Source organism: Carassius gibelio, chromosome B23 (genome assembly GCF_023724105.1).
Source record: "Carassius gibelio isolate Cgi1373 ecotype wild population from Czech Republic chromosome B23, carGib1.2-hapl.c, whole genome shotgun sequence".
NCBI classification, from domain to species: Eukaryota; Metazoa; Chordata; class Actinopteri; order Cypriniformes; family Cyprinidae; genus Carassius; species Carassius gibelio.
In genome coordinates, this window is record NC_068418.1 from 1,781,063 (window position 1) to 1,805,029 (window position 23,967).

At 40.1% G+C, this 23,967-nt stretch overlaps 1 protein-coding gene across 1 annotated transcript in view; it reads left to right on the plus strand.

Annotated features, from left to right (window-relative positions):
• The first annotated feature begins 4,675 nt into the window (after nt 1-4,675).
• Nucleotides 4,676-23,967, plus strand: part of LOC128012121 (uncharacterized) — a 103,026-nt gene continuing 83,734 nt past the window's right edge. Inside the window, exons 1-2 of the mRNA XM_052595119.1 lie at nt 4,676-5,040; nt 5,345-7,319. Coding sequence (XP_052451079.1) covers nt 5,631-7,292 — 1,662 coding nt within the window. The 5' untranslated portion in view covers nt 4,676-5,040; nt 5,345-5,630 and the 3' untranslated portion in view covers nt 7,293-7,319. The remainder of the gene's footprint in view (nt 5,041-5,344; nt 7,320-23,967) is intronic.

A 23,967-nucleotide genomic window follows, 5' to 3' on the forward strand; every position in this document is an offset into this window, starting at 1 on the left:
TAGATTTCACTTCATTTGAACAGATGCAGTATTTCAACATTACTGCTCTCAGAAACCTGTTTTTGTGCATATAACTTCTAACACATTAAAAACAGTCTTACAGCATTGCAAAAACATTGTATTTCATAAGGCATAAGCATCCTTCAGTTTGGCAAGATTTGCACTGAATATTGAATGAAACAGCTTTCTCTAATAGAGAGAAATGCTTTTCAGCAGATTTCAGCTAGATTTCACTTCATTTGAACAGAAGCAGTATTTCAACATTACTGCTCTCAGAAACCTGTTTTTGTGCATATAACTTCTAACACATTAAAAACAGTCTTACAGCATTTGCAAAAACATTGTGTTTCATAAGGCATAAGCACCCTGCAATTTGGCAAGGTTTGCACTGAATATTGAATGAAACAGCTTTCTCTAATAGAGAGAAAAGCTTTTGAGCAGATTTGGGCTAGATTTCACTTCATTTGAACAGAAGCAGTATTTCAACATTACTGCTCTCAGAAACCTGTTTTTTGCATATAACTTCTAACACATTAAAAACAGTCTTACAGCATTTGCAAAAACATTGTGTTTCATAAGGCATAAGCATCCTGCAGTTTGGCAAGATTTGCATTGAATATTGAATGAAACAGCTTTCTCTAATAGAGAGAAAAGCTTTTGAGCAGATTTGGGCTAGATTTCACTTCATTTGAACAGAAGCAGTATTTCAACATTACTGCTCTCAGAAACCTGTTTTTGTGCATATAACTTCTAACACATTAAAAACAGTCTTACAGCATTGCAAAAACATTGTGTTTCATAAGGCATAAGCATCCTGCAGTTTGGCAAGATTTGCACTGAATATTGAATGAAACAGCTTTCTCTAATAGAGAGAAAAGCTTTTGAGCAGATTTGGGCTAGATTTCAATTCATTTGAACAGATGCAGTATTTCAACATTACTGCTCTCAGAAACCTGTTTTTGTGCATATAACTTCTAACACATTAAAAACAGTCTTACAGCATTTGCAAAAACATTGTAACAGATATGCAGGTCAGCGATTCATGGGTTAAATTCTGTTTTATAAATTCAGACTGTTGGTACTAAATGCCAGCCTGGCTGGACTTAAACTATTTACGATGCCCATGCGAGCTTCAAAGAAGAAACGAAAACCCCCAACCCAAATTCTTCCAACACTGGAGACAAAGGAACTTTTCGTATAAGTTCCTTACTTTCATTTTATTATTAATATGTATTTTAATTATGTTTATGGATTGCATAAAATGGTTAATCCTTGTTATGTGAAGAGTATAAGTTGCAAGCTTATACTTTAGGAAATGTCTTTCCTCACTTTAACTTCCTCAAAGAGAGCCATGTCTCTGCAACCCCCACTTTTGCAGGTCGTAAAGTTTACGACCACACTGGAGAGGAGAGAAGCCAAATCTTCTCCCCAATGCATTCTATGGAATGAATTTGTTACCTGTTAGTTTTTATGCTGTATAAATGTATTACGTATTCCCTTTTGGTACATTTAGATGTTTCCCAACATCTGCAGTGTTATCATGTGTTAAGCAAATCTTTCAGATGTAGAATTACACATATTTAATGTAACTTCATGTTTTGATCACATATACCTATTATGTTTAGTCTTGTTCTAATCGTCATGCTTTGACAGACCCATTTATCTAGAGCAAAGTAATGAAAAATGTATTTAATCTGGAATAATGAACTTGCTTTAATATTCCTGATGAAATCGGACAGGCCCTAAATCATCAGGGGTTTGTCTCAACCGAGACAAAGGAACTTTCCCTCCGCTTCAGATCGCGGACATTCATTGGATGCTCCCTCGAAAATGGGCGTGAACTATTTCAAGCTATAAGAATTGACCAAACAAGGTCCACCCTTCGCTTTTTGCTCTTCTTTCTCTTCTCCGTTCTCGGACACGCTGCTCTCCAACGTTGCTTCCGCGCGGCCGTAGGCCGCGCTCATAGCGCGAACCCCCTCAGCACAGGGGCTGAGAGAAAAAGCCATTTTAATGGCTCCTTTGGAAGCTTTCGTTTCGTTCGTTTTCTTTTCTTTTCTTTACTAAGTTTATTCAACTATTCGCCTCTCCACACAATGAAGACGAATTCTGGAACATTGTTTGTTGAACCTTTCAAATACCGCGCGAAGATGAACGAACACCTCTTTGCAACAAAGGAACACGTGACTCCACGCTCACGCCAAGATCCAGCGCAGCTTGCGCGCGCGTCACACGGCCTCCGGCCCACGCGCGCAGTTTTCAAAGGACCACGTGACATCACACGTGCGTCGCCGGTACCACGCTCACCCACTGGGCCATGCAAGTATCGTTTTCTATGGAGATTTAAATGCTGCTTTAAAGTGTTGCTATTATTTGATTCGTTGTTGGTTCCACTAAGGTTTACTGACTGATTTTCATACCTGAGCTCATTCTGTGATCTCTCTCGCTTTCTACACTTCTCTCTCTCTCGCTCTCTCTCTCTCTCTCTCTCTCTCTCTCTCTCTCTCTCTCTCTCTTTTATTTGGATTCCGTTGTCTTGTAAATGTTTATTGTCTGTATTTTCGTACGCATATTTACTCTGTGTGATTTGTAGTTTGATGTATTACTAGTTGAATTATTAAAAACTCATATATAAAATGATTGGCTTTGGACTCCACCCCACTCACATTACGAGTCACTGAGATGTGTCTGATCTTTAGCTACAAGCTCTAAATTTAGAAACTAAATTTATCATAAGGATAGGATAATATTTTCATGGCCAGAGAATACTTTTCCTTGAATTATAAGGCGTGATAACTTTATTGAAAATTGATAGGTCTATAGTGGTGTGCTGGACATACCACGGTTTGATCTGCAATAATTTACAGTAAGAGATATCACAATAATTGATATGAAGAATGTAATATTGACATATTAATGAGTAAATTACAGTGCCCTGTGATTAGTATTGGTATTGGCAATTGAGCTATTTTTCATAATCAATAAAATTAAATGTAACTGTCATCTGAGATATATATTAATCAAATTCTTGATTAATTATTCAAATTCCCTATATATCATTTGAGTTAATTACTATGTAAAACTCAATGTTGTTACATTTTGGTGGAGAATGCGGGCATTTCAAACTTCGTTTTGTGAGCAATCAATCTGTGTATATGGTTTTTAATAATTTCTGCACGTGCGCTATGAAATTATGTAACGTTACTTGTGAGATGAGTCGCAAGACGCGAACTCACTCCTAACTGACTGAGGCAAAAAGCTGGTCAGTAAGCACCTAGGTATTTATAGAAACTTAACAGTATAGTCACTGTTAATTTTAATGAAAGTAATCTGCAGTATAATGTTAAAAGTATCCTGTTAAGAAAGACCAAAATCTTTTTACAGTGAGAACATTTTAATATGAATAATTAAAAGATGAAGAAATCTTTTATTAGTTGCAACATGTAAATCTGAACATGAGCGATGTTCCTCTGATTCAGTAAAAAGGCCTTGTTATTAAATATCGTTATTGAATTCGTGGTAAACCACAATAATATTCAAAAATAAAACGATAAAAACTCCTGGTCTAAAATTGGCTTAGCTACCCGATTTTTAAACCTAAAACATTTAAATCATAAGTGCTATTTTGATAAATGTTTATTGGAGTCAACAGTTGGAAAATTCCTGTTTTTATTACAGTTGTGTTTTGGAAGTGAACGGATCCTTCTTCAACCTATGTTAATATAGCACCTCAGAGATTAAAACCTTTGGTTTGTTACTTGTGATTTTTGATGCAGAAAATCAGCCTGACAAACGATCAGATAATTTCTAAGTCATATGGGAATTGTAGTTCCGCTATCTAAACACCAGAGGGAACGTGTGGGTTAGAAATTTCAGGGTACGCCCTGCTTTCTGATTCCAGCTTGCATGAGTGCAAAGCTGCCAACCTGTGGCCATTTCAGATAATGCGCTCTGATTGCTAATTTATAATCCCCTGTGATGTATATTTGAATTGGATGTCTAAATTCTCAATAATTATTTGCATTTACAGCTTTGCTCGTGCGAATATTATTACAGGGAAACAAAAGAATGTTCCCTGCCTTTGACTGTTTACATTTACTTTGAGTTTGGTTCAAACATGATTTGAATTAAAATGTAATTGTTAATAGTGGAAATCTAGATGTTTCAGGTCAACCACTGATTGACCCACTTAGAAGGTAAGCCATCTAGTGGCAGTCTCCTGTTAAATCGACTAACAGACCTCTGTCTTTTCCTTTCTGTTTTGAAACTGCATGTCTACTTTTACCCCTTTTGATTAATCTCACCCTGTTTGATTAATTTCATGATCATTAATGATAACTTACAAGCTATCAATGGTTATTATAGGATATTATTCCGATTTTCCTTTTAATTCTTACATGCTTATTTTAAATTTTGATTTAAACCAGTTTTGAATTTTTAATTTGAATTAAGTTTTCTGCTCAGCAGGTTAAAGACAGAGAAGCAGTACTTTCCCCCCTTGTGGTGAAAACCAGCTACTCCTTCTCCCTTGTTTCATTACTGTTTTTTAATTTGATGTTTATTATTTTGCTTCTCTCTTTTGACTTAGGTTATTTTGATAATTACCATTATTATCATAAATTCCTCTGTTTTGTTTTATCATGATTAGGTAAAGCTGTTAACTTTCCTCTCTACATATAGTTACTCAATTGATGTTAAACAAACCAAACCTTAATTAACTTTAAGTTTCCTTTGTTCATCCTTTGTGTATTTGATTGTAGAACTCCCTTGGTGATTGGACAGTCATCTCAGGTTTCCAGTGAGCAAGGCTGCCCGATCGGTGTTACCGATACTGGCTGCGAGTGAAACTCGGTCCCTCTTGTCTCAAGAGACGTCAGCAATTTTCGCACTCCAAAGGTTGTGCTAAAAGTCACAAGCCGTGCTGTCCTGCGACACGCCAGAGTAACGGAGGACCGGGGACACTGCGGTTCAGTGTTTGGGGAGCACCGGGGAGGTTGACCAAGCCACTGGTTCCCACCTGAATGACTTCAATTCACCCAGGTGAACCCAATGTGATAAAACCCATCCACTTATTATAAACCACAGAATATTAGATATTCCCCCGGATATATTTTAAGTGTTTAACCCTTTTGCTTCTTTAAGCCACACCATATTTCTAGGTTTCCTACCCAGATAGCCCACTCACCTGTTGGCCCTATCTTAAAACCTAGCAGTAGGCTTAGGCCTCCTTATTCTCACTAACACGTTGTGTTTCTATTGTTTTCATCTCATTTCAAGTGTTGTTTCACTTTGATCTTTTTCTACCACCTGTTCTGTTGTGATTTGTTTCTTTCATTTCACATAGAGACAGTAACCTGGGAGCCACCAACGAAGTTAAATAGTAGAGCGACCACCAGCAGCCGGTGTCATCACACGACCCGCTAGGCTACTGCCTGTCAAATCTCCATTTCAGGTCCTTCGTTGACCCAAGTTAATTGGCTACTTAACTGTCTGACTGTTTGCATCAGTCAGCCCCAAAATTCTCATAAACGGCACAGCCCGTATGAATATAGCTCGTTAAACGTAGAACGAACTTGCATTGGTCTTTTTGTGTGTGTGTGCTGTGCTTCTCTCGCCGACAGAGAATCAGGATGTTCCAGGCATCCAGTCCAGCAGTCCACGGGGGCAACCTCTCGACATGGTTGAAAGCAGTGACGACCCCCTTCCTGCCCAAGGACGCCAGTAACCTGCAGCACCCAGAGCAACTAGACACCGAGCTAGATGAACTGATGGCACGCGATCCAAACCAAAGCGACTACTACAGAGAACTCGCCAGGATCTTCGGAAGCCTAGTTCACATTCTCGTCACCCAGGCACGGCTCAGTGAACGGAGCAACATCGCGGAGGAGGCCTGGAAGGACCAGGCCCCAACCCAGAGTCATCTTGATCAGCTTCTCCTCGAGACCCAGAACCAGCACAAGAAAGAGGACGACACAGATCCAGAGCTACAGAAAGGAGTTGAAAGACTTCACAATGCCCTGCAAGATCTTCGCCTCGACACAGATCAAAGAGAACAGCTGGAGAGAGAAGCCAGAAAAGAACTCAACAAAAAACTCCAGCAAGGCGACGCTCTCCTAAAAGGAGCAGAGACTGAACTGAAAGAAAAAGACTATAAAACCTGGGCCTGCAAAACACACTTGCAAGCGGCCCAAGCTAAATTCAACAAGCTTACTCTGCAGAGAGACGAGCTCCAAGATGAACTTGACACTGTTCACACAGAACTGAGACAATCTCACAGATTACAGAGTGGCTGGATCGGAGAAACGCACACCACAAAATTTCTCCCGGGCCGCCACTCCAACCCTTTCAGCCAAGAACCCAGAGCTGGAAAAGGGGGTGTAGTCTCCCTTCTAAGGAAATCACCAGCCAGCTTACAAGAACATCTGTCAATAACGGAGGGAAGAGAACCCTTCCAGAGAACGCATGTCACCAAACCCTGCACTGCTCACAGAGAACTTCACAAGCTAGCCAGAAGCATCTCTACATTCATTCCAGATCCTGCAGGAGGACATGATGTTCATGCTTCTTTACAAGCCATTGACTTTCATTTGCAAACTGTCGCCAACGTGACAGATGTGAACACATTGTACCTGTTAAAAATCACGGCCAGCCGTGATGTGCATTGCTTTCTGGATCGTCAACCAGAGACGGTCAAAGCGTACTACCAGCAACTGCTACAGACTTTGATTCTTGAATTCTCTGATCCAAACTCAGATCATGGGCTCCTTATTGCTATGGACCTCAAACAGGGCCGATTTGAAAACCCACAGACTTTCTGTAGTCAGCTACGAAACACCTACTTCGGAGCATGCAACGAACCAGGTATGGAACAGGATTTCAACTTAAAAACTCTGTTCCTCCCAAACCTACATGCCAGTTGGAGTTTTCATCTCAGAGTCCCAGCGTGTCCCCGTAACAGAACTACACAAGAGTTACGGAACTTAGCCCACAAAGCTTGCACCAAGCAAAAGACTATTTGTGAAAAGACTGTGAAAAACCCCAACGTCTCTGTCTCTGAGCACTGCTTGGAGTTAACCCTAGATGGCGCTCTACAACACCACAGTCACAGACATCTTTACAGAGAGTCAATACCATTCCAAGCCAGCAGAGGGCAACACAGTGCAGCCACGTCTGAGACAGCAGAGATCCTGAGGGTGCTGAAAGATCTTCTTCACATGAATACTCGCAAGGAAGATGAGCCAAGCACCCAGAACACTGCCCGAGCTCCACAGTCAACAGCTACAGCTAACTGAACGAGACAGCACAGGTCCTCACACCAGGTACCACAAATGCAACGTACCAGAAAATGCTGTTTTGACTACCTGCCTTCGCAGCGAGCTACACAAGACCGGTCCTCATCACCCACCGATCGTCCCACCTGCCCTAATGCCAACATTCCTGGGCAGCCCTGTCAAAAAGGGGGTGGGTCAAAAAGGAGTCAACAGGGAAGACCTAATCGACACAGGATTAAACCTGACGGTGATCTCATCTTACCTTTTCAAAAGACTCCAATTTGAAGCTAAGAGACAAGATCGAACTCTTACACCTCAAACTTATGAACTGAATGTACAGGTGTACAGACAGGATGACATCCAGTTTGAACAGGTTGTTTCCATTCACCTGACATTCGTTCCGATGAGTCTAATACATCCCATGTATGTCCCACCAATGAACACTCATACATTGCTCATCGACAAAGACCTGCTAGAACACTTTGACCCTTTTCTGAACTTCAAACAGCTAAAAGACTTTGCTCAAGTGCGAGAACCTCTTTCTCTCCAGCCACACAGGTTGCTAGAGCCAGACTGTCAGGTCGCAGAGGTCACGGGAACTCCCACAGAGCCAGACGGTCAGGTCACAGAGGTCACGGGAACCCCAGCAGCCAGCCATGAGTACAACGCCCTAACAACAGGCCCAAGTTCAAGCCTCTGTACCTTAGTCAACAAACAGGGTACGGTGGTACCAGCTTACACCAAAGGGGTCGCTGTTCGGCTCAACCTGCAAGGTGGTCAAACCTTACACCACACGCTGGGTTTCTTCCAATCCTCACCTGAATGTGTGGAACTCGGACTCACACTTGCAAACAAGCATGTCAAACACCAACACCTGTTCCAGCAATGTGATAACATCACAAAAACACACAATGTGATCGTGTACTGGAAGAAGGAAAAAGGACACTCAAAGTTACCAAGTCTAGACGAGGACTTTAAAGATCACACTGACACCCTTGCCAAAACTGGCACACTAAACAACATTCTGTGGTCACTCCCAACCCACCCACCCACATTCAAGGTTGAAGTGATTACACACAGCACAAGAACTTTACTAGCTAAACTGCCTACCTCAGAATCGCTTACGCAGGCTCCGTTGTCTACACAGACCAACACAGCGGACATGCGGGCTTCTGAAACCTTGATAATGACTTTGTTTTACCACCTCTCAGACCCCTCCATCCACCCTGGCAACCAGTCTACAGTCACTGACAACCAAAGCCCCAGACCACTGCATGATACACAAACCATGCTGCGTGCACAGAACAATATTGTGGGTTGTGCACCGTCTGACATCACAATGCCAGGGCGTGTAATGCCACGGAGCAAAAGGGGGATACTGCCAATATATTTCCATGACGCAGCATGTGCTGCACCACGCAGCACCAGAGCCACTGACACAACACTGAGGCAAGCGTCATGCCAGCAGCAAGATGTGGCAAAACATGGGCGAGGGCGAGCTAAACCCAGTCGCCGCCCACGAAGCAAAGAGACTGTCCTGTCCAACCAAAGACAGGCCTTGTTTGTTTCTTTCTCCCCTTTCTCTCTCTCTCTCCCTATTATCTGTACCAGGATGCTGCTGTGGTTTGCCGTGCTGTGCTGTCAGCCAAAGAGAGGACAGCTGCCACCGAGAAAACCGCTGAGACTCCTGACTACCGATGACAGGGCACACTACCCCAGCACTGTAACCGAATACAGCTGTACAAGGTTCCGATGGAGAGAGGACTCCCTCACTCACACTGAGGCCGATGTCAAACACCTGTTCAGCCAACATGAGAAAGTGACGGTTACACAAATGGAGTTAGGTGGACACCACCACCGCTCCAAACAGTTCCCGGGAGCTTTGCTTAGAGCCGCTGCTGCCGCCAGAATGTTTAACATTGTTATGTCCAGTGTCAATGCAGCGAACCAGACTGTAAACTCCTTGAAACCACTGTTTACTGCCTTCCAGAAGGACTTTACCCAGACTCAGCTGTTAACAGCATTAACAACAGCCATGCTGTGGGAGGTTAGCTCCTCCAAAGACAGCCTAACCACGAGTAAAACCCCACCATACATGATACCCTTAAGCCTTGTGTTAACTGTGCTGTCTTACGCCATCACCATGCCAGCTGACCTGCTACAAATACACCTGGCCAACTCTCTGGATAGCGCCTTCCTACGGCACGTAAACCCCAAACAGAGAGAAGTGAACGTGCTCCTGAACCAACTCATCAGCGAGTCAAGCCAAGTCTACAGACCTAAAGACATTGTCAGTGTCAGGATGTGGAAGAGCAACACCCACACCAAAACACACATTCCAAATGTGGTGGCCTACCACGAAAGCGACACACAGCTGTACCTGGCCCCAAACATGCACATGTGTACTTTAACCAAAAACATTCATTATCTCTGCCTTAGCAAACCCTTCCTCAGACACAACTCTGAAGGAATCTGCGAGCTGCAACCCTGGGTCAGCGATACGCGCTGCCCTGCTGAAGCCAAGCCTCGTACACAAGTCACAGAAACGCAAGCAGAGATTGTGGGTAACAGATGGCTCGTCAACGCTCCTGTGCGCTCAGCTATGCTGACCTACGACCAGCATGACACCGCCACCCGTGCCAACCTGCTGGACCAAGTACTGAAAGGTACCACCCAACACATTGACATTACTCCTGTCGATACAGCCCTCCAAGCACTGTCTCGACAGCCCATTCTGAACCAGTCATCTGCGGTCCTAGCCTGGACTGCTGCCGACACTGCACGGTGCATCTCCACCGTCATTGGTCCCGCCCTGACTCTTGGCGTGACCTTCATCCTATACAGGATACTCAACGAGATGCAAACCTCTACAGCCAAACTCACGACAACTGTGGCTGGAGGTCCCCGATGGAATCCCCGGAAAGGGGGGTGCCAAGTCAAAGACAACACCGAACCTCATCAAGGGGAGTCCTCAGCTTCAGGAACCACCTGCCATCATGACCCACCTGCTACATGACCATCACGATTCACCTTTCATCTGCCCATCCTGATGATTGCCGTCCGATGATGTCCACACAGGGACTTCATCTGACGAAAGGGGGAGATGTAACAGATATGCAGGTCAGCGATTCATGGGTTAAATTCTGTTTTATAAATTCAGACTGTTGGTACTAAATGCCAGCCTGGCTGGACTTAAACTATTTACGATGCCCATGCGAGCTTCAAAGAAGAAACGAAAACCCCCAACCCAAATTCTTCCAACACTGGAGACAAAGGAACTTTTCGTATAAGTTCCTTACTTTCATTTTATTATTAATATGTATTTTAATTATGTTTATGGATTGCATAAAATGGTTAATCCTTGTTATGTGAAGAGTATAAGTTGCAAGCTTATACTTTAGGAAATGTCTTTCCTCACTTTAACTTCCTCAAAGAGAGCCATGTCTCTGCAACCCCCACTTTTGCAGGTCGTAAAGTTTACGACCACACTGGAGAGGAGAGAAGCCAAATCTTCTCCCCAATGCATTCTATGGAATGAATTTGTTACCTGTTAGTTTTTATGCTGTATAAATGTATTACGTATTCCCTTTTGGTACATTTAGATGTTTCCCAACATCTGCAGTGTTATCATGTGTTAAGCAAATCTTTCAGATGTAGAATTACACATATTTAATGTAACTTCATGTTTTGATCACATATACCTATTATGTTTAGTCTTGTTCTAATCGTCATGCTTTGACAGACCCATTTATCTAGAGCAAAGTAATGAAAAATGTATTTAATCTGGAATAATGAACTTGCTTTAATATTCCTGATGAAATCGGACAGGCCCTAAATCATCAGGGGTTTGTCTCAACCGAGACAAAGGAACTTTCCCTCCGCTTCAGATCGCGGACATTCATTGGATGCTCCCTCGAAAATGGGCGTGAACTATTTCAAGCTATAAGAATTGACCAAACAAGGTCCACCCTTCGCTTTTTGCTCTTCTTTCTCTTCTCCGTTCTCGGACACGCTGCTCTCCAACGTTGCTTCCGCGCGGCCATAGGCCGCGCTCATAGCGCGAACCCCCTCAGCACAGGGGCTGAGAGAAAAAGCCATTTTAATGGCTCCTTTGGAAGCTTTCGTTTCGTTCGTTTTCTTTTCTTTTCTTTACTAAGTTTATTCAACTATTCGCCTCTCCACACAATGAAGACGAATTCTGGAACATTGTTTGTTGAACCTTTCAAATACCGCGCGAAGATGAACGAACACCTCTTTGCAACAAAGGAACACGTGACTCCACGCTCACGCCAAGATCCAGCGCAGCTTGCGCGCGCGTCACACGGCCTCCGGCCCACGCGCGCAGTTTTCAAAGGACCACGTGACATCACACGTGCGTCGCCGGTACCACGCTCACCCACTGGGCCATGCAAGTATCGTTTTCTATGGAGATTTAAATGCTGCTTTAAAGTGTTGCTATTATTTGATTCGTTGTTGGTTCCACTAAGGTTTACTGACTGATTTTCATACCTGAGCTCATTCTGTGATCTCTCTCGCTTTCTACACTTCTCTCTCTCTCGCTCTCTCTCTCTCTCTCTCTCTCTCTCTCTCTTTTATTTGGATTCCGTTGTCTTGTAAATGTTTATTGTCTGTATTTTCGTACGCATATTTACTCTGTGTGATTTGTAGTTTGATGTATTACTAGTTGAATTATTAAAAACTCATATATAAAATGATTGGCTTTGGACTCCACCCCACTCACATTACGAGTCACTGAGATGTGTCTGATCTTTAGCTACAAGCTCTAAATTTAGAAACTAAATTTATCATAAGGATAGGATAATATTTTCATGGCCAGAGAATACTTTTCCTTGAATTATAAGGCGTGATAACTTTATTGAAAATTGATAGGTCTATAGTGGTGTGCTGGACATACCACGGTTTGATCTGCAATAATTTACAGTAAGAGATATCACAATAATTGATATGAAGAATGTAATATTGACATATTAATGAGTAAATTACAGTGCCCTGTGATTAGTATTGGTATTGGCAATTGAGCTATTTTTCATAATCAATAAAATTAAATGTAACTGTCATCTGAGATATATATTAATCAAATTCTTGATTAATTATTCAAATTCCCTATATATCATTTGAGTTAATTACTATGTAAAACTCAATGTTGTTACAACATTGTGTTACATAAGGCATAAGCATCCTGCAGTTTGGCAAGATTTGCATTGAATATTGAATGAAACAGCTTTCTCTAATAGAGAGAAAAGCTTTTGAGCAGATTTGGGCTAGATTTCACTTCATTTGAACAGAAGCAGTATTTCAACATTACTGCTCTCAGAAACCTGTTTCTGTGCATATAACTTCTAACACATTAAAAACAGTCTTACAGCATTGCAAAAACATTGTGTTTCATAAGGCATAAGCATCCTGCAGTTTGGCAAGGTTTGCACTGAATATTGAATGAAACAGCTTTCTCTAATAGAGAGAAAAGCTTTTGAACAGATTTTTGGCTAGATTTCACTTCATTTGAACAGATGCAGTATTTCAACATTACTGCTCTCAGAAACCTGTTTTTGTGCATATAACTTCTAACACATTAAAAACAGTCTTACAGCATTGCAAAAACATTGTATTTCATAAGGCATAAGCATCCTTCAGTTTGGCAAGATTTGCACTGAATATTGAATGAAACAGCTTTCTCTAATAGAGAGAAATGCTTTTCAGCAGATTTCAGCTAGATTTCACTTCATTTGAACAGAAGCAGTATTTCAACATTACTGCTCTCAGAAACCTGTTTTTGTGCATATAACTTCTAACACATTAAAAACAGTCTTACAGCATTTGCAAAAACATTGTGTTTCATAAGGCATAAGCACCCTGCAATTTGGCAAGATTTGCATTGAATATTGAATGAAACAGCTTTCTCTAATAGAGAGAAAAGCTTTTGAGCAGATTTGGGCTAGATTTGACTTCATTTGAACAGAAGCAAGTATTTCAACATTACTGCTCTCAGAAACCTGTTTTTGTGCATATAACTTCTAACACATTAAAAACAGTCTTACAGCATTGCAAAAATATTGTGTTTCATAAGGCATAAGCATCCTGCAGTTTGGCAAGATTTGCACTGAATATTGAATGAAACAGGTTTCTGTAATAGAAAGAAAAGCTTTTGAGCAGATTTGGGCTAGATTTCACTTCATTTGAACAGAAGCAGTATTTCAACATTACTGCTCTCAGAAACCTGTTTTTGTGCATATAACTTCTAACACATTAAAAACAGTCTTACAGCATTGCAAAAACATTGTGTTTCATAAGGCATAAGCATCCTGCAGTTTGGCAAGGTTTGCACTGAATATTGAATGAAACAGCTTTCTCTAATAGAGAGAAAAGCTTTTGAACAGATTTTTGGCTAGATTTCACTTCATTTGAACAGATGCAGTATTTCAACATTACTGCTCTCAGAAACCTGTTTTTTTGAATATTGAATGAAACAGCTTTCTCTAATAGAGAGAAAATCTTTTGAGCAGATTTCGGCTAGATTTCACTTCATTTGAATAGATGCAGTATTTCAACATTACTGCTCTCAGAAACCTGTTTTTGTGCATATAACTTCTAACACATTAAAAACAGTCTTACAGCATTGCAAAAACATTGTTTTTCATAAGGCATAAGCATCCTTCAGTTTGGCAAGATTTGCACTGAATATTGATTGAAACAGCTTTCTCTAATAGAGAGAAAAGCTTTTCAGCAGATTTCAGCTAGATTTCACTTCATTTGAACAGAAGCAGTATTTCAACATTACTGCTCTCAGAAACCTGTTTCTGTGCATATAACTTCTAACACATTAAAAACAGTCTTACAGCATTGCAAAAACATTGTGTTTCATAAGGCATAAGCATCCTGCAGTTTGGCAAGGTTTGCACTGAATATTGAATGAAACAGCTTTCTCTAATAGAGAGAAAAGCTTTTGAACAGATTTCGGCTAGATTTCACTTCATTTGAACAGATGCAGTATTTCAACATTACTGCTCTCAGAAACCTGTTTTTGTGCATATAACTTCTAACACATTAAAAACAGTCTTACAGCATTGCAAAAACATTGTGTTTCATAAGGCATAAGCATCCTGCAGTTTGGCAAGGTTTGCACTGAATATTGAATCAAACAGCTTTCTCTAATAGAGAGAAAAGCTTTTGAGCAGATTTCGGCTAGATTTCACTTCATTTGAACAGATGCAGTATTTCAACATTACTGCTCTCAGAAACCTGTTTTTGTGCATATAACTTCTAACACATTAAAAACAGTCTTACAGCATTGCAAAAACATTGTATTTCATATGGCATAAGCATCCTTCAGTTTGGCAAGATTTGCACTGAATATTGAATGAAACAGCTTTCTCTAATAGAGAGAAAAGCTTTTCAGCAGATTTCAGCTAGATTTCACTTCATTTGAACAGAAGCAGTATTTCAACATTACTGCTCTCAGAAACCTGTTTTTGTGCATATAACTTCTAACACATTAAAAACAGTCTTACAGCATTTGCAAAAACATTGTGTTTCATAAGGCATAAGCAACCCTGCAATTTGGCAAGATTTGCACTGAATATTGAATGAAACAGCTTTCTCTAATAGAGAGAAAAGCTTTTCAGCAGATTTCAGCTAGATTTCACTTCATTTGAACAGAAGCAGTATTTCAACATTACTGCTCTCAGAAACCTGTTTTTGTGCATATAACTACTAACAAATTAAAAACAGTCATACAGCATTGCAAAAACATTGTATTTCATAAGGCATAAGCATCCTTCAGTTTGGCAAGATTTGCAATGAATATTGAATGAAACAGCTTTCTCTGATACAGAGAAAAGCTTTTCAGCAGATTTGGGCTAGATTTCACTTCATTTGAACAGATGCAGTATATCAACATTACTGCTCTCAGAAACCTCAAAACTGACAATCTTGAGCCTTGAAGCTCAAACATAAGTTTTTGTGCATATAACTTCTAACACATTAAAAACAGTCTTACAGCATTGCAAAAACATTGTATTTCATAAGGCATAAGCATCCTTCAGTTTGGCAAGATTTGCACTGAATATTGAATGAAACAGCTTTCTCTGATAGAGAGAAAAGGTTTTGAGCAGATTTGGGCTAGATTTCACTTCATTTGAACAGAAGCAGTATTTCAACATTACTGCTCTCAGAAACCTGTTTTTGTGCATATAACTTCTAACACATTAAAAACAGTCTTACAGCATTGCATAAACAATGTGTTTCATAAGGCATAAGCATCCTGCAGTTTGGCAAGATTTGCACTGAATATTGAATGAAACAGCTTTCTCTAATAGAGAGAAAAGCTTTTCAGCAGATTTCAGCTAGATTTCACTTCATTTGAACAGAAGCAGTATTTCAACATTACTGCTCTCAGAAACCTGTTTTTGTGCATATAACTTCTAACACATTAAAAACAGTCTTACAGCATTGTAAAAACATTGTATTTCATAAGGCATAAGCATCCTTCAGTTTGGCAAGATTTGCACTGAATATTGAATGAAACAGCTTTCTCTGATAGAGAGAAAAGGTTTTGAGCAGATTTCAGCTAGATTTCACTTCATTTGAAGAGAAGCAGTATTTCAACATTACTGCTCTCAGATACCTGTTTTTGTGCATATAACTACTTACAAATTAAAAACAGTCATACATTATTGCAGAAACATTGTATTTCATAAGGCATAAGCATCCTTCAGTTTGGCAAGATTTGCAATGAATATTGAATGAAACAGCTTTCTCTGATACAGAGAAAAGCTTTTCAGCAGATTTCAGCTAGATTTCACTTCATTTGAACAGATGCAGTATTTCAACATTACTGCTCTCAGAAACCTCAAAACTGACAATCTTGAGCCTTGAAGCTCAAACATAAGTTTTTGTGCATATAACTTCTAACACATTAAAAACAGTCTTACAGCATTGCAAAAACATTGTATTTCATAAGGCATAAGTATCCTTCAGTTTGGCAAGATTTGCACTGAATATTGAAAGAAACAGCTTTCTCTGATTGAGAGAAAAGGTTTTGAGCAGATTAGGCCTAGATTTCACTTCATTTGAACAGAAGCTGTATTTCAACATTACTGCACCCAGAAACCTGTTTTTGTGCATATAACTTCTAACACATTAAAAACAGTCTTACAGCATTGCAAAAACATTGTGTTTCATAAGGCATAAGCATCCTGCAGTTTGGCAAGGTTTGCACTGAATATTGAATGAAACAGCTTTCTCTGATAGAGAGAAAAGGTTTTGAGCAGATTTGGGCTAGATTTCACTTCATTTGAACAGAAGCAGTATTTCAACATTACTGCTCTCAGAAACCTGTTTTTGTGCATATAACTTCTAACACATTAAAAACAGTCTTACAGCATTGCAAAAACATTGTGTTTCATAAGGCATAAGCATCCTGCAGTTTGGCAAGGTTTGCACTGAATATCGAATGAAACAGCTTTCTCTAATAGAGAGAAAAGCTTTTGAGCAGATTTGGGCTAGATTTCACTTCATTTGAACAGAAGCAGTATTTCAACATTACTGCTCTCAGAAACCTGTTTTTGTGCATATAACTTCTAACACATTAAAAACAGTCTTACAGCATTGCAAAAACATTGTGTTTCATAAGGCATAAGCATCCTGCAGTTTGGCAAGGTTTGCGCTGAATATTGAATGAAACAGCTTTCTCTAATAGAGAGAAAAGCTTTTGAGCAGATTTCGGCTAGATTTCACTTCATTTGAACAGATGCAGTATTTCAACATTACTGCTCTCAGAAACCTCTAAACTGACAATCTTGAGCATTGGAAGCTCAAACAAAAGTTTTTGTGCATTTAACTTCTAACACATTAAAAACAGTCTTACAGCATTGCAAAAACATTGTATTTCATAAGGCATAAGCATCCTTCAGTTTGGCAAGATTTGCACTGAATATTGAATGAAACAGCTTTCTCTAATAGAGAGAAAAGCTTTTCAGCAGATTTCAGCTAGATTTCACTTCATTTGAACTGAAGCAGTATTTCAACATTACTGCTCTCAGAAACCTGTTTTTGTGCATATAACTTCTAACACATTAAAAACAGTCTTACAGCATTGCAAAAACATTGTGTTTCATAAGGCATAAGCAATCCTTCAGTTTGGCAAGATTTGCACTGAATATTGAATGAAACAGCTTTCTCTAATAGAGAGAAAAGGTTTTGATCAGATTTCGGCTACATTTCACTTCATTTGTACAAATGCAGTATTTCAACATTACTGTTCTCAGAAACCTGTTTTTGTGCATATAACTTCTAACACATTAAAAACAGTCTTACAGCATTGCAAAAACATTGTATTTCATAAGGCTTAAGCATCCTTCAGTTTGGCAAGATTTGCACTGAATATTGAATGAAACAGCTTTCTCTGATACAGAGAAAAGGTTTTGAGCAGATTTCAGCTAGATTTCACTTCATTTGAACAGAAGCAGTATTTCAACATTACTGCTCTCAGAAACCTGTTTTTGTGCATATAACTTCTAACACATTAAAAACAGTCTTACAGCATTGCAAAAACATTGTATTTCATAAGGCATAAGCACACTTCAGTTTGGCAAGATTTGCACTGAATATTGAATGAAACAGCTTTCTCTGATAGAGAGAAAAGGTTTTGAGCAGATTTGGGCTAGATTTCACTTCATTTGAACAGAAGCACTATTTCAACATTATTAGTCTCAGGAACCTGTAAACTGGCAATCTTGAGCATTAAAGCTCAAACATAAATTTTTGTGCATATAACTTCTAACACATTAAAAACAGTCTTACAGCATTGCAAAAACATTGTATTCCATAAGGCATAAGCATCTTTCAGTTTGGCAAGATTTGCACCGAATATTGAATGAAGCAGCTTTCTCTGATAGAGAGACAAGCTTTTGAGCAGATTTGGGCTAGATTTCACTTAATTTGAACAGAAGCACTATTTCAACATTATTAGTCTCAGAAACATGAAAACTGACAAACCTGAGCATTGAAGCTCTGACATAAGTTCTTGTGCATATAACCTCTAAAACATTAAAATTTGTCTCACTGCATTACAGAAAACATTTTATTTAATAAGATATAAGCATCTTTCAGTTTGGCAAGTATTGAAATAAACAGTGAATGAATTAGCTTTCTCTCACAGATAGAGAAGCTTTTGATCAGATTTGGGCTAGTTTTCACTTCATTTGAACAAAAGCACTATTTCAACATTATTAGTCTCAGAAACATGAAAACTGACAAACCTGAGCATTGAAGCTCAAACATAAGTTCTTGTGCATATAACTTCTAACACATTAAAAACTGTCATACAGCATTGCAAAAACATTGTATTTCATAAGACTTAAGCATCTTTCAGTTTGGCAAGATTTGCCCTGAACAGTGAATGAATTAGCTTTCTCTCACAGAGAGAGAAGGTTTTGATCAGATTTCAGCTAGATTTCACTTCATTTAAACAGAAGCAGTATTTCAACATTACTGCTCTCAGAAACCTGTAAACTGGAACTCTTAAGCACTGAAGCTCTAACATCAATAGAGTTCAGAATGTCTATAAATGCTGATCCCAATGCATCATTTTCATTATCGACATGGATATTAAAATCACCAACTATTAAAACTTTATCTGCAGCCAGAACTAACTCGGATGTAAAATCATCAACTCTTTAATAAAGTCTGTATGGTGCCCTGGTGGCCTGTACAGTTGCCAGTACAAACATAACAGGGGATTTATCATTAACATTTGTTTCTCTGGATAATGTTATATGTAGCACCATTACTTTAAACGAGTTATACTTGAAGCCTGCCCTCTGAGAAATCCTGAAAACATTGTTATAAATTGAAGCAACTCCTCCCCCTTTGCCTTTTAGACGTGGCTCGTGTTTTTAATAGTAATCTTGGGGGGTGGACTCATTTAAAATAATGTAATCATCAGGTTTTAGCCAGGTTTCTGTCAAACAGAGTACATCTATATAATGATCAGTGATCATATTATTTACAAAAAGTGTTTTCGTAGAAATGGATCTGATATTTAATAAGCCAAGCTTTATCATTTGTTTATCCGTATTGCATTTGTTTTTTATTTGTTAAACCTCAATTAAATTGTTAATCTTAACTTGGTTTGGACGTTTTTTGTATTTTCTAGTTCAGGGAACAGACAGAGTCTCTATAGTGTGACATATATGTGAAAGAGTCTCCATGTGCTGAGAATTAACTGACCTCTGTGATGGGAGGCAGCTAGCAGATGGTCGGTTTAGCGAGTCTGTCTGCTTCCTGACCTGGGCCCCAGTTAGTCAAGTATAAACACTAAGACTATTTGCCATATTTCTAGAGAGAAGAATGGCGCCACCCCAATAGGGATGAAGACAATCTCTTTTAAACAGGTCAGGTCTGCCCCAAAAGCTCGACCAATTGTCTATGAAACCTATGTTATTCTGTGGGCACAACTTAGACTCCATTAAATTATGACAATCTGCTATGCATCTCATCACCACGGTAAGCAGGGAGGGGACCAGAGCATATTACAGTGTCTGACATCGTGCTTGTAAGTTCACACACCTCTTTAATGTTATTTTTAGTGATCTCCGACTGGCAAAGTCGGACATCATTAGCACCGGCATGAATAACAATCTTACTGTATTTATGTTTAGCATTAGCCAGCATTTTGAAATTTGCAAAGATGTCAGGCGCTCTGGCTCCCGGTAAACATTTGACTATGGTGGCTGGTGTCTCTATATTCACGTTCCGTACAATAGAATCACCAATAACTAGAGCACTTTAATCAGGTTTCTCAGTGGGTGCATCACTGACCTGTTTAATGTTTTGATCGGAACAGAAGAGCGGTGTTTTGTCCCACGACTACGCTGCCTCACCGTCACCCAGTTGCCCTGCTGTAGGGGCTCTGTTTCCGGAACCGAACAATGTACAGCTCTCCCTGAGCTAGATGCATCCAAAGCCGTATCTAGAGCCCTAACATTCTTACTGTCCTCAATTAAAGTTTGAATGCGTGTCTCTAATTCTGAAATCTTCTCTGTCTGCCTAACTATTTCCCTGCATTTATTACATGTGAATCCCTCATCAGCGACAGAGATAGATAAACTGTACATGTGGCAAGAGGTGCAAATAACAATCAATCAATCAATCAATCACCTTTATTTATATAGTGCTTTAAACAAAATACATTGCGTCTAAGCACTGAACAACATTCATTTGGAAAACAGTGTCTCAATAATGCAAAATGATAGTTAAAGGCAGTTCGTCATTGAATTAAGTTATGTCATCTCTGTTCAGTTGAAATAGTGTCTTTTTTTTTTGCAATCAAGTCAATGATATCGCTGTAGATGAAGTGACCCCAACTAAGCAAGCCAGAGGCGACAGCGGCAAGGAACCGAAACTCCATCAGTGACAGAATGGAGAAAAAAACCTTGGGAGAAACCAGGCTCAGTTGGGGGGTCAGTTCTCCTCTGACCAGACGAAAACTAGTAGTTCAATTCCAGGCTGCAGCAAAGTCAGATTGTGCAGAAGAATCATCTGTTTCCTGTTATAATAGCAAGAGAAGCCATTACTCACCGTGCTTGATGAAATATTCTTACTGCGGTTGTTTGATGAACTTGTGAAAAACACTTTAAAAAACAGAGAGTGATAGTAAGATGAAGATTCTAGAAAAAAAAATAAAAAAAATAAAAACAGCTACACTTTTTGTAACCTTACAGTATAATATTATTAAAAACAACAACAACAACAACTACTACTACTACTACAAAGACAATCAATCAGTCCCACCTTTATGAATGTTGTTTGAGCTCATTATGACAATAAAATTGTTGAAAAATTAACATTTAAGTATCTCTGGCTTAAAGTAATACTCAGACAGCTATTTCCAGTCCCTCCTCATCCAGTTTTCCTGAGTTTTTTCTGAAGGAATCCTTAGCTGCTATCTATGTTTAAGAACCACATGAGCCTTTTCCAGAGGCCTATACAAGGATTGTAATAGCATGACATGATTTAGGAAGCCCTCTAAGGCAGTGGTTTTCAACCTGTGGTCCGCGGTGGTATTGCAGGTGGGCTGCCAATTATGATATTACATAACATATATAAAAATGTCTAAGTCATAACATAATAACATAATTTCATATATATAATTAAATAACAAAAAATAAATATTAAACTGTAACTTTGCTTCCACTATTCGAACTGGCAGATTTGTTTAAGAATAAACCACCAATTTATATTTTTGCTGCATATGCTACAGAACAACAAATTAAACATAAATAAATGGCTGTCAAAATGTTTCCTCCTGACTGCTTGCTCTGCTGACTGTCTATCCGCTGCCAAGCTCTGCCTGGATCTGGTTTTTATCAGAATGCAACAGAACAGAACAGAACAGAACAGACCGGGCATATGTCTAACACGAGATTCATACACTGTCTGTGATGTGCCTTTTTCCCGAGCCCATGTTAATGGATCAGAGCATTCACACTGCACGTGGTAAAAGGCTAGAAATAAAAACGTATGAAAATAATATCTAGCACATGAGCATAGAGAGAGTTTTGAGTGCACAGGATGCAGTTTAAGTGAGAGGAGACACGTTTTAAGTGTTTGCACTCTCCGGGCGATAGCAGCGTGTATCTGAGCAAGCACGTCTGGTTTTGTGACAGAGAAAAAGGAAATCTGCGTGCGAACAGAGAGATTTGCGCTTGTGCATTATTTTGATGTGCTTTCATGTTACAATAACGCACTCTCACTGCTGCTTCTGAACCACTTACACATTGTATACGCACTGCAGACGGAGTAGGCCTATGTGTGAACCTGTTTAATGTATAACAAATCTATTTTAACACCTGAGGCACCGCTACAATTAATGAGCTCTATGAACAATGCATTGAAAAAAAAAAAAAAAAAAAAAAACCTGGACACAGGTTTTATTTATATTATTATTATTATTATTTTGCCATAAGTCTATACATTTTGTTACACCTTTACTATAGTGATACTTTGACTTTCAAAGAAATCACATGTTTTTTTTTGTTAGTTTTTTTTTTTCATATCGCACAGCCCTAGTTCATTCAATAAATACAGTTAACAATCTAGATTCTGAATACTAAGTTATTAACCCAACAATAGCGGGGGCAGTTAATTTTTTTGCAGTGCGCAGCGCAAACAAATGTGTTTGGTTGTGTGGGCCGCGAGCTGAAAAAGATTGGGAACCACTGCTCTAAGGCATATGACTGTCAACAACTCTTCTCTGGCATCACAATTTGGCAGTTGTATTATTTACATATAATTTACATTACCTTTGATCAGTGCTTTAAGTGGCCCAAAAGAGGTGCCGGTACTCTATTATAGCCTATATATATATATATTTGGGGGGTAAGTGGGGTGTCTGCGGTCTTGGGTGACGGGATGGGGGGCTTATGATATTAGACTTCGTAGTCTATAAAAAAAAAAAATGAATTTCAAACCTTAAACTAAACAGTTTTTTATTCAAAGATCAACCGTCTGTCATTCCTCTTTAGTCTGCCACAAGAAACAACAACATTACAGTCATGAACTCAAATGTCATTGTAAAAAGAAAAAACAAAACAAAACAATGACTGTTGTAACAGTGCGTAAATCAGACCTTTCTGTAACGCTAACGCTAAAGAGCTTAAACTTATTTTTTGTACACAGTGTTTTGTAACTGTCAATCACTGCTACGCGTGCAACTTGCACTCTCTTCATCAAGCTTTAAAACAAAAAGGGGACAAAAAGGTCATACTGTCTTTGTGCATATAGATTATTTACATAAATGAATATCTAAATTCGTGCCAAGCTGCCCTCCAAGGCCTGTAAGTTCTCATCCACGGTTGTGGCCAAGGCTTAAAGAGATGCGGGCCAGGCCGCTTCTGCCCTTCATGCCATGGCCTCACTTCAGGTCTATCAGGCCAAGCTGCTCCGGCAGCTGCATGAGGGCGGTCTTGACCCAGGGGTTTTGCAGGAGGCGCACACTGCTACCGACCTCGCTCTCTGCGCGACGAAGGTCACTGCGCGCTCCTTGGGTCAGGTGATGTCCACTTTGGTGGTCCAGGAGCGCCACCTATGGCTGAATCTGGCAGACATGAGGGAGTCTGATCGGGCTCAGCTCCTCAACTCCCCGGTCTCCCAGGATGGCCTCTTTGGCGACGCGGTAGAGAGCTTTGCCCAGCAGTTCTCTGCTGCCCAGAAGGAGTCTGAGGCCATCATACACATCCTGCCCTGGCAGCCCGCTGCTGCTTCCACCCTGCCGCCGGTGCAAACTCAGCCTGCTCGTCGCCGAGGGCGCCCCCCTGCGGCCTCCTCCACTCCCGCTCGGCCAAAGCAGCAGCCTTCACCCAGGCCGCAGCGAGGGGATGGCCGCAGAAGGGCGGCGCAACCCGTCTCTGCCCCTAAACCTGCCAAATGTCATGCCAAGCGGTGTTCCTGAGACGGGCGACCCGGCGTTGACGTCTCGTCCTCCCCTGGAGGAGGGCCGGGGGAGAATCCTTTGTTCTCGTTTTCTTTTTGTTCCGCCACTGGCCCTGTGGCCGGTGGTACCCAAACCTTCACTAAAAGAGCTGTTTCCTCTACCTCCGGGTCCCAAGAGGCCACGAACGACAGCTGGTGACGTGCTTCCTCGCCGCTCTTGTTCCTCTCTCCCCTGGCCAGTTTC